Below are 13,032 nucleotides of genomic sequence, written 5' to 3'. Positions count from 1 at the left end.
CATCCTCAGCCAGCTGAAGGATGGGAGAGGAAAGAGGGGTGGAACCCACAGCAGCAGCCAGTCAGGCCTGGTGAAGGCACCATGTGCTAAGGAGCCTGGCCTACACCCAACCTGAAGACAAGGGGCCCATTCAGGGTCCTCCACCCCGCCCCCAAGCCTGCAGAGGGGACACGCTGGGAAGCTGGGGGGAGGAGGGGGTGGATCCTGTACTTTCACCAAAGGCTTCATTGTGTCTCTTTCCCCCATCAGCACGTGGGCAGATGCTGCCCTCACCACACTTTTCTCTGCCTGGCCTGCCTGCCCTTCTTCCCAGGATCCGGTACTAAATCTCTCTGGACCCACTCTGCCCCCACCAACCTCCCCCTCCTCCCCACCCCCAACTCTCACCCCCAGAGTGGACAGAGATCTTCACAGAAGTTCACAGTGGCCGGCAAGCAATTCTATACCAACCTCCAAATTCAAGTTTCTTCAGATTTTTTTTAATTATAATTATTATTTTAATAACAACCTGAATCCCAGAACTTCCAGATACTGTCCATAGTGCCCTCCCCTGGGCAATGGAGAGGTGGGGGGAGAACTTCAAGGGAACAAAGGTGTGTGCTAGGGAGCTTCTGACTCCTCCTCTCAAAGCCATCTACTGGGGGTTCCCCAGAACACTGATACCTAGGGAGGGACAGGGGCTGGGACCTCTTGTGGAGATGGGGGCTCCATCTAACACTCCATCCTGAGCCTTCCCTCCTCCATCAAGGTTTGGGGACCAAGGGGGAGATGGGGTAGGGTGGGGGAACAGGCCAACACTGAGCCTCGAACTCCCAGTTTCAGGGATTTGGGGAGGGGGGCATTAAAGCTGCATAGAAAGAGGGGGCAGGCAGCTGGTGCAAAGCCCAGCAGCTGTGGCACTCCCCCAAAGGCACATTGTGAGGGAAAGGAGGCTCAGACAGAGGGCCCGTTGGGTGCAGGGGGCCCAAGCCGAGGGAGCCCCGAAGAAGGCAGCTGGGCTAGCTGCTCTGGGCTGGCCAGGGCTCGTAGCAGTCCATTCTCCTGCTCCAGCGCTGCATTCCGCTCCGCCAGATCACGGATCTGTTCCTTCAGCACCTCTACCTCCTCCCGGACTGCAAACATGAGGTGGGACTTCACCAAGTCCTGGGGAACAAGGGGACAGGCAAAAAAAAAAAAAAAGGCATCACAACTGCTCAACTACTACCCAGACCACATCCTTTACCCCAGTGCCTTGAAAGATGCTTTTGCACCCTCCAAAATAGGAGGGGAAGCTGGGCACCAGTGGCTCACACCTGTAATCTAGATACTCAGGAGGCTGAGATCTAAGGATCGAGGTTCAAAGCCAGCCCAGATGGCAAAATTCATGAGACACTTATCACCAATAAACCACCAGAAAATCAGAAGTGGAAATGTGGCTCAAGAGGTAGAGTGCTAGCCTTGAGCTGAAGAGCTCAGGGAGTGCCCAGGCCCAGAGTTCAAGCCCCAAGACCGACAAAAAAAGAAGGGGACATGAAGGAGGGGTGCAAGGATGCAGGACAGGGGTGGGGTCAAGGGGCTGGGTTAGTATTCTCAAGCAGCAGGCTAAACAGAAGTGGACAGAGACATTTCCTCTTACCATGGCTTGTTCGATCTTGTTGTCAATGCCAACCAGGCTTCCGGAACCACTGGAGAGACACAGAGAAGTGACAGGTGAGGAAGAGGAGGAGCCAAGTGTTCCTACAGCCCAGCTTTTCCCTGGAGCAACCTCCAGCCTCCTCAAGCTCAGCCTCTGGCCTGCACCCATTACCTGTGGCAGTAGAGAATCAGGGGGAGGAGGCTTTTGTCCATCCCCCGACAGGGTACAGATCGTTGGCCCGACCCCCCTCGGCCTCGGTGGGATGGGGGTCCAGGTGCCCCTCGGATGGGAGAAGCTCCGCGTGGGGAGCACGGGGAGGAGACACAGCCCCTTTTCCGGGATGGCCCCGGAGCCATCCCTACCACTCGGGTCTCATAAGATGACACCAGAGACTTAACAGAAACCCCTGGCTGAGCCATCCCTGAGGACCAAGGGTCCTCAACCTCCCCCCACCTCCAAGATCAGAGCCAGTGCCTGGGGGGCTCAGAGCCCCCCGGGACAGAGCGGGGTTTCGCTGGTACCAGGCAGGCAGAGTGGAAACAGAACCTACAGGGTGCTGGCCTGAAAGATATACACAGCCTCCCTCCCCCCCCCAACCCCAAGGGAAGGCCTGGCTGCTATTGGCTCCCCAGGGACACCGGGACCCCCCCTCCTCTGGCTCCACGGTGGGCGGGAATTCCCAGACACACACAGTCTGTGCCAGTGTCCCCTTTTCACCCTGGCACCAATCCCAGAGTGGAGGGGAGGGGGTGACAGAGGGAAGTCAGCTGGTGGCCTGAGACAGGGGAGGGGCTGAGGCTAAGAGGTCTGGCTTGGGGAGGGGCATCAAGGTGAGGCCTAAACCAGCCTCTTCTAACCTCTGACCCTGCCTGCCTGCTCTGGGCTAACGCCTGCCTGCTCTGGGCTAGCTAACACCTGCCTCTTAAGGCCTCAGATAAGAGGGGGAATGGGAGGCTCTGATAACCCTCCAAAACACAAAGCCTGCATCACCAATGACCCCTGGGATCAGAGTAATAGAGAGTATCTCCCACCCCCCCCCACTACAAAGGAGAGGAGGAATGGTAATGGTTACCATGGCAACAGAGCCTTGTAAATCAAAGATGGCTTCTGAATCTGAGGCCTTGGGTCTAGGTTTTTGGACTGATCCCAGGACTTTAAAGAGAAGGTCTCAGGACTTTAAGGAGAGGGTAGACAGGTGAGGCTGGACGTGGGACATTGGGAAGACCAAGAGAGCTTTGAAGAGAGCAGGGAGAGGGATGAAAGGGAGCCAAATCAGTAGCAGGTCTGGATGTTGGTTAAATGACCACCAGAGGGCAACACAAGCTCAGCGTTCCCTAGGGTTATGATCCCAGTTGGCCCAGGAATACCCAGCTCTGGGTCTCAGAAACTGGCTTTTTCTCAAGACCCTGGGTTTTGCACAGGCCATTGATACCTGCCCCATCTCTAAGGCTCTCTCTTGCACACCCAGGCCCCCTGCTCCACCTTGTGGTCCACCAGCCAGCCCAGCCCCCACAGTGTGGGGGCCTTCCACCTTGCTTCTAGCAAGCAGGGTGACAGAGCCCTGGCCAGCCATAACAGCCTCAGAACCATAGTCCCACCAGGTGGCCAGCAATGCTCAGCAGCTCCTGGTGAGCCCCTCCCTTCTGGCGGTCAGCTCCAACCAGCCTCCTTGCAGGGGGATCAGCCCTCAGCCCAAGGTCACCCTTGCTGAAGCCCTGCCACTAAGGAAGGGAGCGTGAGAGAGCTGGGAATTTTCCATTTCCTGTCCAAGCTTGGGTGCAAAAGGCACTGACAGGTAGAGCAACCAATGGGGTGAATAGACCTGGGAGAGCAGAGTGAAGAAGGACACCTGGGCCTGGAGATGTGTTCAAGTGGAGGGCAGGATAGAGTGTGTCAAAGATACCTGTAAACCTAGCTACTCAGAAGGCTGAGATCTGACAATCGTAGTTCAAAGTTAGAAAAGTCCATGAGAGTCTTTTTGTTGTTGGTCATGGGACTTGAACTCAGGACCTAGGGCGCTATCCCTGAACTTTTGTGCTCAAGGCTAGTGCTCTAGCACTTTGAACTACAGCATCACTTCCGGTTTTCTGGTTGTTAACTGGAGATAAGAGACATATATTACAGCCTTTCCTGCCTGGAATGGCTCTGAACCATGATCCTCAAATCTCAGCCTCCTGAAGCTAGGATTACAGGCATGAGCCACTACTACCCAGTTTCTTAATACTCATCTCCAATTAACCACTAGAAAGTCAGAAGTGGATCTGTGTCTCTAAGCAGTAGAGTACTAACTAACCTTGAGCAAGAGGTCAGGACAGTGCCAAGCCATGAATTCAAGTCCCACAACCAAGGGGAAAAAAGCCATCTTCTAGGGCTGGGAATGTGGCTTAGTGGTAGAGTGCTTGCCTAGCATGCATGAAGCCCTGGCTCAATTCCTCAGTACTACATAAACAGAAAAATCTGGAAGTGGCACTGTGGCTCAAATGGTAGAGTACGAGCCTTGAGTACAGAGAGGCACAAGCCCCAGGATTGGGGGGGGCGCGCAGGGGAGCCATCTTCCAGCTATTCTAATCCAGGATACCTCATGGAGACTGAGACTACCACAAGAAAACTCAGAGGGGTGGGTGCTGGTGGCTGATGCCTATAATCCTAGCTACTCAAAGAGGCTGAGATCTGAGGATAACAGTTTGCAGCCAGCCTGAGACAGGAAAGTGTGTGACACTCTTATCTCCAATTAACCACCAAAAAAGCCTTAAGAGCTGTGACTCAAGTGGTAGAGTACTAGCCTTGAGCAAAAATGCTCAGAGATATTGCCCTGGCTCTGAGGTTCAAGACCTAGGGCTAGCACAAAAAAGAAAAAAAAAATTGAACACCCACTACATACACAGACCAAAGAGGGACAGGCACAGGAAAATAGGAACATGGGCCTTGCCTCTGGCAGACACTTGGGCAAAGATGCCAAATAAGTTCTACATCCTTGCCAAAAACAAAGGAAGAATACAACAATAAACATTCATTGGCTGACAGATAACTATCTCCTGTTTGTCTAGCACTGGAGAGTTTTGACAGCACTTACCTTGTGACATTCTAACATTAACACTTCAAAGCACTAGGACTCCAGCAACCCAAAGCCACCCTTTTAAGAACCCAGTTAACCTAGCTACTTAGGAGGCTGGGATCAGAGGATCATGACTTGAAGTCAGAATGGGCAGATAAATCTGAGACACTCTTACCTCTAACTAGCAAAACGGCAGAAATGGAGGTATGACTCAAGTGGTAAGAGCACCAACTGCAGTGAAAAGGCTGAGAGAGAGCCACAGGCTCAGAGTTCTAGCCCCAGTACTGGCACAAAAAAAAAACCAAAATCCACTAGTGGCTGGTCTGGGAATGTTGCTCAGTGTTAGAGTACTTGCCTAGTATACATGAAGCCCTGGGTTGGATTCCTCAATACCACATACACAAAAAAGCCAGAATTGATGCTGTGGCTCAAGTGGTAGAGCGCCAGCCTTGAGCAAAAGAAGCTCAGGGACAGCACCCAGGCCCTGAATTCAAGCCCCAGGAGTGGCAAAAAAACAACAAACACTAGTGGCTTCAGCTGAGAGTACCCCCTGGAATGGTGCAGTACCGAACACACAAGAGGGAACTCAGCTCTGCAGAGTTCTTGGGTCCAGGTTGGAGGACAGTCTTACAGGCTGGTCAAATAAAGGTCAAATAAAACAGTTTCCATTTGAAGATCAGATATAGATGCAGAACTTCTGGGAGAAGTAGGGAGATTCTGAACTTGAGGACAGGGGTCAGCCCAGCTCCCCAGAAGTGTTCTAGGAGCCCCCAGGGAATGGGCCAGAGGCCAAGAAAGTAGCATTCATGTGCCCAGTCTACACACCCTCCCGGATCTGTGGAGCCTGGGGGCGGGGCCAGGGCAAGGAGGGGGAGGGGCTGGCTTCCTGCCACTCCAAGGGTGAGCTGTCCCAGCCTGGCTGAGAGAAGACATACTAGAGACTGCCTTCCTATCCCAACAGAGAAAAAGTATGGCTGGGGTGGAGTCAGGCTCAGATTTCCTTTCCACTCCAGGGAACTTATGGCTGAGTGACCTTGGACGAATCTTTCTACAAGTCAGGAGTCTGTTCTTTTTGTTTTTGTTTATCTGGAAGAAGAGAATCCTGTGACTGCTTTTAGAGTTGCATGAGATAAGAAGTAGCTTCTGACCCCAGGAGGGCACTGGACAGAGAAATCTACAAGATTCATTCTCTTTAAATGCACAGACCTCCCCACCCCAAAGCCAGACCACGTCATATTCAAGTTCATACCTTAACCCTCCCAGCTTCCCACAGGGGTGTAGGGGACACTACATGAACAGTCTGAATTCACCAGGAATCCTATTTCTCCATCCCAGATTTAAGGACTTGGTAAAGCACCCTCAGTTCCCTCTAACCCGCCTTCCCTCCAAAAAAGGGAGGTCCCCTGCCATTTAGACCCTGTTCTCCCCCACCACAGCTCCAGACACAGCAGATGGGTGATGTGTGGGCTCCATACCTTATGCCTGGGGTAAGGGGGTGGCCCAACCCAAACACACTAGCCTAGCAGGGTGGGGCATGAGTCCCAAAGCTTTAGAACAGGGAAGCCTCAAGTGGAGGCTGGGAGCCCAACCAGTCAGACTAGGGTGAAACTGAGGGTGAGAGAGGGAGGGAAGGAAGGAGGGAGAGACAGGCGGAGGGAGGGAGGGAGGGAGGGAAAGAAGGAAGGAAGGAAAGCAGGGAGAGAGGGAAGGAAGGAAGGACGGAAGGACGGAGGGGGATAAGCCTAAAGAATAGAGCAGAGGCCTCAGAAGGCAGAACTCTCCCAGATAGAAAAAGCTGGGCTCTGAACTCAGGGTGGAGGAGGGGCAGGGTGTTCTCTGGCCAGGGAACCACCCAAATGGGAGGGGGTGTGGGTGGGGAACTCTGAGAATAGCAGCCATGGGGGGGGGGCAGGTGACTGTCCAGGCCCAGACCCTGGCCCTGGCCGACCTCACACCTCACACATTCCTGGGAGCCAGCTGGAAGGGAGTGTAAAAGCTACCCTGCCCTGCCCTGTCCTGTCTGGCACCAGCCCCTTGTTCTTTATCCCATGGGCTCCTGGCTGCCCCTTCTCCTTCCACTGTAGGTACCCACTGTGCCCAGTGCCTTTCTACCTCTTTTCATTCATGGGCCTTATTCCCTGATTATAGGGGTAGTGCCACCTATGGGGAGACAAGAAATGACCCCTCCCACACACACACACCTGGAATGGGGCCCTCCAGCACCCACTCACCAACTCAAGAAGTCCCACCCCGTCTTTCCTTGGAAACAGGAAGTCCCTCCCCTCCTAGGCTTTCCACAGGAAGTTCACTGTTCCCTCCCGTAGAAGTACTGGCTCCCTCTCTCAATCCTATCAATCCACACCCAGCAACCAAAAGCCTCAAGATTTTTGTTTCTCCCTTGTCAGCAGGCTAACATTCCTATGCATGTAGAAACTGTAGCCCTTGAAACAGAAAAGTCCTGCCCACCCTGCCACCAAAAGGGGCAAAGCCAGAAAGTCCTGTCCTTCTGGGCTTCCCTGCTGCCCAATAGCGCAGCCCCTGTGGTGTTCCTAGCCAGGTCTCTGTTCACCAGATCCCCTCAGGGAACAGAATTTTGGAGCAATACTTTCTTGGTACTAGATGTCCTTCAGCCTTAAAAGAGTCCACGTAGACTATAACGATGTCACCTCACAGCCCAGTAGGGCCTCAAAGTGCAGGGGCAGCTGGACACAGGTGGCTCATGCCTGTAATCCTAGCTACTCAGGAAGCTGAGATCTGAAGATCACGGTTCAAAGCCAGCCCGGGCAAGAAAGTCAGTGAAACTCTTAGCTCCAATAAACCACCAGAAAACTGGAAGTGGCGCTGTAGCTCAAGTAGAACACTGGCCTTGAGCTGAAGAGCTGAGGGATAACGCTCAGGCCCAGAGTTCAAGCCCCATGACCAACCAAAAAAAAAAAAAAAAGTACAGGGGCAGAGAGACAGACAGACAAACACGGACAGACAAAGCTGGGAGGAGAGCAATTGATTCTCTGTTGTAACATACATACCCAATGGGTTCCTAGAGTTGGCTTAAGTGACCTCTCAATCTACACGAGCTCTGGGAATCTGACAATGAGTCCCTTCACATTCTAAAAAAGCCTCTGACTTGACAGCCTAAGCCAGGGCAGTCCCACCCAGCTCTTCCCACAGAGAGGGAGTAGGTCCCAAGTCAACGTGGCCCAGTGGTTATGTGCCAGCCAGGTCTCTTAAATTTCAGAGGTCCTCTCCAAGTTCACCTGGGGGGTGAGGAGCACACCTGCCAGGCAATATCAAGCCTATCCCAGGTGCTGACCACATTGACTCAACCCACCCACCTACCTATCATCATCGCTGTCCAGGTGACCACTGATAGCCAGCATGGAGCGGGCCAGGCTGAGGCTCTGGGCTGCAGCTGCGCCAAAAGGATCGGGAGATTTGTGAACCAGGCTGGCATCGAAGTAGAGAGCCGGGGAGCTGGGTCGAGAGTCAAGTGGGTGTACCTGGAGGAGAGGATGAAGAATTATCATATATATATATATATATATATATATATATATATATACACACACACACGCATATGGGGGGGGGACACGAAACACACCAAAAGGTAGAAGGGGGTGGGGGGAGAAAAAGAAGAGAGAGAATACAGCCATCTTACAACTTGCCTAAGCAGTCTTCTCTACCCCCCACCTTCTTCCAAGGGACATACGAAGTCCTGCCTCTAAGTCCTGTCTTCAGCCCTACTAAAAGCATTCAGCAGATACTAGGGGTGTCATCCTGAGTATTGCGGTTTCAGAGAAAGGCTTCAGTTTACATTCTGGTAGCCCTCCTTGTCCTCAGCCAGGGATCCTAAATTAAAAGATTATTTAAAAGTTTATCTGTGCCTGTTTAAGGCCATTTAAATGTCACCTCCTTACGAAGGCAAATCCCTACCACTTGGTCGCTACCACTGACCTGTTTTTTTTTTTTTCTTTTACAGCACCTAATATTATCTGAAATTAAAAGTATTTATTGTGTCTCCCCTGCTAGACGGTAAAGTTTGTTCGTGGCTATTTGTAGAATGAATGAATCTTCAGAAACTGGTCCTCCATGCCACGATTTCCCCCTCTCATTTTAAGTCTCTTCTTAAACTTGTCTGGGTTTCAGGTGAAAATTTCTACAACAGCTCTCCACCCTCCAGGCTTTGGGGGTGTTGTGGAGCAGGGAGGGAGGGAGGAGGTGGAGCTTGGGCGTGGACCTACACAGCCCAACAGGCGGGGGCGCTTGCAAAAGGGCGGGGGCGACAGGAACAAGACAAGACGCCTCTGTGAGGCCCCGGGAGGCCCCTGTTTCTCGGAAAAGCCAAGAACAGAGAGTCCAGGGTGGCTTAGAGGAACAGAGCAAGGGAAGGGGGCCCCAGGTGGTGGTCCCAGCTCACCATCGGATCTCCCCTGGCCCAGAGGAAATGAGACAATCAAAAACTTTTAGGCCAAGAGAAATAGCGACAGTGCAGACAGACCTGAGCACAGGCTCTAAGGAAAGAAGGGGGCGGGGTCAGGCCACTGCTGAGAGAGGGCCAGGGTCTTCCCAGCTCGCAGGCAGCTTAAGGCTAATCAGAGATGTTGTTAGCAGAGGCGGCTTGCTCTGGAAGGGTCTGAGGACAGGCCCTAGGAAACCACGGCTTCTTGCTTTTAGGTTAGAGACTCCATGAAAAAAGTTCCCGAAGAGTGGGGAGTGGGGGCTGAGGGCATGAGAAGAGAACTGGGAGCCAGGAGCCGGTGGGAGAGCCGGTCCTGACCAGTCCTGACAGGGTCCAGACATCCAGGCTCAAGATATTTTTATACTGCGGTTTATGCCCATGGCCAGGAAGGGGGAAGAGCCTTCATCCTCACACTGCCGGCCTTCCTTGAGCAGCCAAGGTGTTATTTTCTCTTTCAGGGCATAAGTATCCAACTCTCATATCCTTGGCTGTCCATCCCCCACCCTCCATCCCACCCCATCCCACTCCAGGGACCCAGGCATCCTGCCCCCAGCCCAGACTTGTTCCTCTTTTGGAGACAGGAAGCAGAGAATTTAACCCCTTCCCTTCTGCTTCCCAGTTTTCTCCTTCACTGAAGTGAGCTCACCCCTAGCTAGCAATCCTGAAGAGAATGGGGGGAGGGGGAGTTAAAAGCAGAACCAGTCAGGATACCTCATACCCCCAGGACTTGTAATATGTGCCCCCCCAACACACACACAATTTCTCACTTCCTCGCAGAAACCTGCTTATAACCAAACTGGAGCTGGATGGTGGCTGATGGGAAAATGAAGACCCCCCCCCAAACAAAAAGACCAGGACAGGGCTGGAAGGCAGAGACTTGCCGTGGAATGCCTACCTTTTATGGCCACCCCAAACACTGGCAACTCCTCCCCCAGGGGGCCCAGCCAGCCACCCAACTGGGGCTTTCACCCTCAGTACCTTCAGCCTGAGGGGCTAAGGCAGAGATGGAGGCCGAAGGTGAAAGTTGAGGTGAGCAGGCCTTATATATTACAGGCATCATGGAAAGAGTGAAGGCCAAGAGCAACAACAGGCCAAAGAAGAAGAAAGGTGTAGGGCTGGGAAGGTGGCTCAGTGGTAGAGCGCTTGCCTTGCATGCATGAGGCCCTGGGTTCGATTCCTCAGCACCACATAAGCAAAAAGAAAGAAGCCGGAAGTGGCACTGTGGCTCAAGTGGTAGAACGTTAGCCAAGAGCTGAGGGATAGCGCCCAGACCCAGAGTTCAGGCCCCACGACAGGACCCAAAAAAAAAAAAAAAAGAAGAAAGGTGTAGCTGGCAGCTACTCATGAGGGTGAGACCTGAGGACCATGGTTCAAAGCCAGCCCAAGCACGGATTTCCATGAGACTCCTACTTCCAATTAACCAGTAAAATGCTAGAAGTGAAGATGTGGCTCAAGTGGTAGAGTGCCAGCCTTGAGTGAAAAAGCTAAAGGACAGTACCATGGCCCTTGGGTTCAAGACCCAGTGTGAGCAGGCATGCATGCAAGCATGTGCACAAAATACAGAATGAAGGCAAGAGGAGGCCAGACAGCTAAACCAATCATAGTGCAAAAGAACAGGGAGAGAAGCCAGGCACCGGTGGCTCATGCTTGTAATCCTAGCTCTTCAGGAGGCTGAGATCTGAGGATCAAAGCTAGCCCAGGCAGGAAAGTCCATGAGTCTCTTATCTCCAATTAAGCACCAGAAAACTGGAAGTGGCACCGTGACTCAAAGTGGTAGAGCACTAGCCTTGAGTAGAAAGAGCTCAGGAACACATGACAGACCCCAAAGAAAACAAAAAACAAGGGGCTGGGAAGGTGGCTCAGTGTTAAGAGTTCTTGCCTTGCATGCCTGAGTCCTTGGGTTCGATTCCTCAGCACCACATAAGCAAAAAGAAAAAAGCCAGAAGTGGCGCTGTGGCTCAAATGGTAGAGCACTAGCCTTGAGCTGAAGAGCTGAGGGACAGCGCCCAGGCCCCACGACCGGACCCAAAAAACAAAACAAAACAAAAAACCAGGTAGGGAAAGTGAGGACTATGTGATCTACTGGCTGGTAAGTGACAATGGAGGCAGGGAAGACAGGATGGAGACCAAGACAAGAAGGCCCAGGAAGGCTTAGATCTTAGACCAGGTCTGAAAAGGCCAAGTACACCCACCAGGATTCTCCCCATGCCCCCAATTCCATCAACCTGAAATCCCAACTCTTACCTGTCCTGTCTCCTCCGGAGCAAGCAATTCCATTCTCAGCCGCATGGGTCCATCCTTCCTCCGGGGCAGTGGAGGGGTCCCCACTGCTGAGCCCCCAGCCTCTACATCCACCCTCAAGGAGGGCAGGGGCGTGGCTGCCAGGGATATGCCCAAGCTATCACCAATGCCAGACTCTGGGGGGCGCTGCTGGGGTGGGGAGGCAGATAGGAGGGATGTCTCTGCTTTGGCTTTGTTGGCAGGCACAGCCAGCTGGCCCAGTCCCCCAGTGAAGGAGCGGGCTTGAGGTCCAGGGGAGGTGGGAGGTGGACGGAGCCAGGAGGTGGGGCCTTGAGTCAGGCCTGGTTGTGGGATTGGGGTGACCAAGCCCAAGCTGGCCAGTTCCAACCTGGAATCTAAAGATCTGCCCCCAGTGCCCACAGAGGCCCCTCTAATTCCTTCCAGGAGCCGCCCAAAGGTGGGGGGCTCTAGGTCTCTCTCATACACATCCACACAAGTCCACCGGCCTCGGCGATAAGGCTCTCCTAGGCCATGAGGCAGCTTCACCACCCGGAACCGAGAGGCAGGAGCCCCAGGTGGTGGGGACCCATTGCGGGGGGTGCCTCGGCCCCCAGAATCTGGGTTAGGCTCCCCATTGGGGAGGCGGGGCCCAGATCCGGTAGGGGGGTCTGAAGCCACGGGGCTCCCCGGGCCCTCATAGTCGGTCGTGACGCTGGTGATCTGGAAACTACTCTTCTTCTTGCCCCCACTCATGGTCCCTGGGGCCGCAGGACTGGGTTGGGGTGGGGTGGGGGAGGGGCTGGGTTTGTGGATGGGGTTCAGGCACCCCTGGAACAGGGGAGCCACATGACGGGGACATCAGGGCCCCTGGCAGCGTCTGGGTCCGACATGGCAGGAGAAGCCTTGTGGGAGTTGGGGGTGACTCCGGGCTGGTGACAGGAGGGAACAGGGAAGGGGAGGTAGCCGGAGGGGGTGGGGGCCGGGGCAGGTTTTTCCTGCTGCTGTCGCTGCCGAAATCCAGAGCTGAGTTTGCAAACTAGAAAAAGAGAGAGAGAGGGTGAGAGGGGGTGAGGGTGAGAGAGAGAGAGAGTGCAGAGGCCACCTCCGGGGCTTCCTCTCAGGGGAGCAGAATGGGGAGGAAGGGGAAACCACCAGAGACCCAGAGACAAAGAGACAAGCAGCAGAGATGACAGACACTAGGACGGAGGGGACAGCAGGGCCCAGAGGGCACGCACAAGACCGGAAGTGGCAGCTGAGACCCAAAAAGTTTGGGCACCGCTTGCCTGGAATTCAAACTCCCTTAGGTCAGAATTGTCCCAAGAGCACAGAACTCCAAGGCCTGGGTGAGCCCCGCTGGCCTGGCCGCCTCGAGGGCCGCAGGGTCCCCCCCCCCATCCATGGGGGCCTGGCAGGCCCCGCCTAGCCCCAGTCCTACCTCTCAGGCCTCGGCGCCGTTCGGAGCCAGGGGAGGGTCCGGGGACCAAGATGTCCGGCTGTACTTTTCCTGGGGCCTCCCGGGTCGGGGCCACTGAGGCAGCGGATCAGGGGCTCCCCAGCCTTCTCCGAGGGTCGCCCCCCACCCTGCTAGGCATCTCCGTGAAAAAGTTTGCTGTCCAAAAATGAAAGAAAAAAAAGGACCCCGCGCTGCTTCCCCGGTGGCGGCCC

General features: G+C 54.2%; 1 protein-coding gene across 1 annotated transcript; it reads right to left on the bottom strand.

Annotated features, from left to right (window-relative positions):
* Positions 1–457: 457 nt before the first annotated feature.
* Positions 458–13,026, bottom strand: Tsc22d4 (TSC22 domain family, member 4). The gene is made up of 5 exons (XM_013031806.1): positions 12,803–13,026; positions 11,371–12,403; positions 8,007–8,167; positions 1,616–1,664; positions 458–1,143 (listed from the first exon to the last, which is right to left on the bottom strand). Exons 2-5 carry the CDS (start codon positions 12,118–12,120, stop codon positions 934–936), a joined length of 1,170 nt encoding a protein of 389 aa, XP_012887260.1. The 5' UTR covers positions 12,121–12,403; positions 12,803–13,026; the 3' UTR covers positions 458–933.
* Positions 13,027–13,032: the final 6 nt, after the last annotated feature.

Source organism: Dipodomys ordii, unplaced genomic scaffold (assembly GCF_000151885.1).
Source record: "Dipodomys ordii isolate 6190 unplaced genomic scaffold, Dord_2.0 Scaffold143, whole genome shotgun sequence".
NCBI lineage: Eukaryota > Metazoa > Chordata > Mammalia > Rodentia > Heteromyidae > Dipodomys > Dipodomys ordii.
This window is presented reverse-complemented; position numbering and strand designations above follow the sequence as displayed.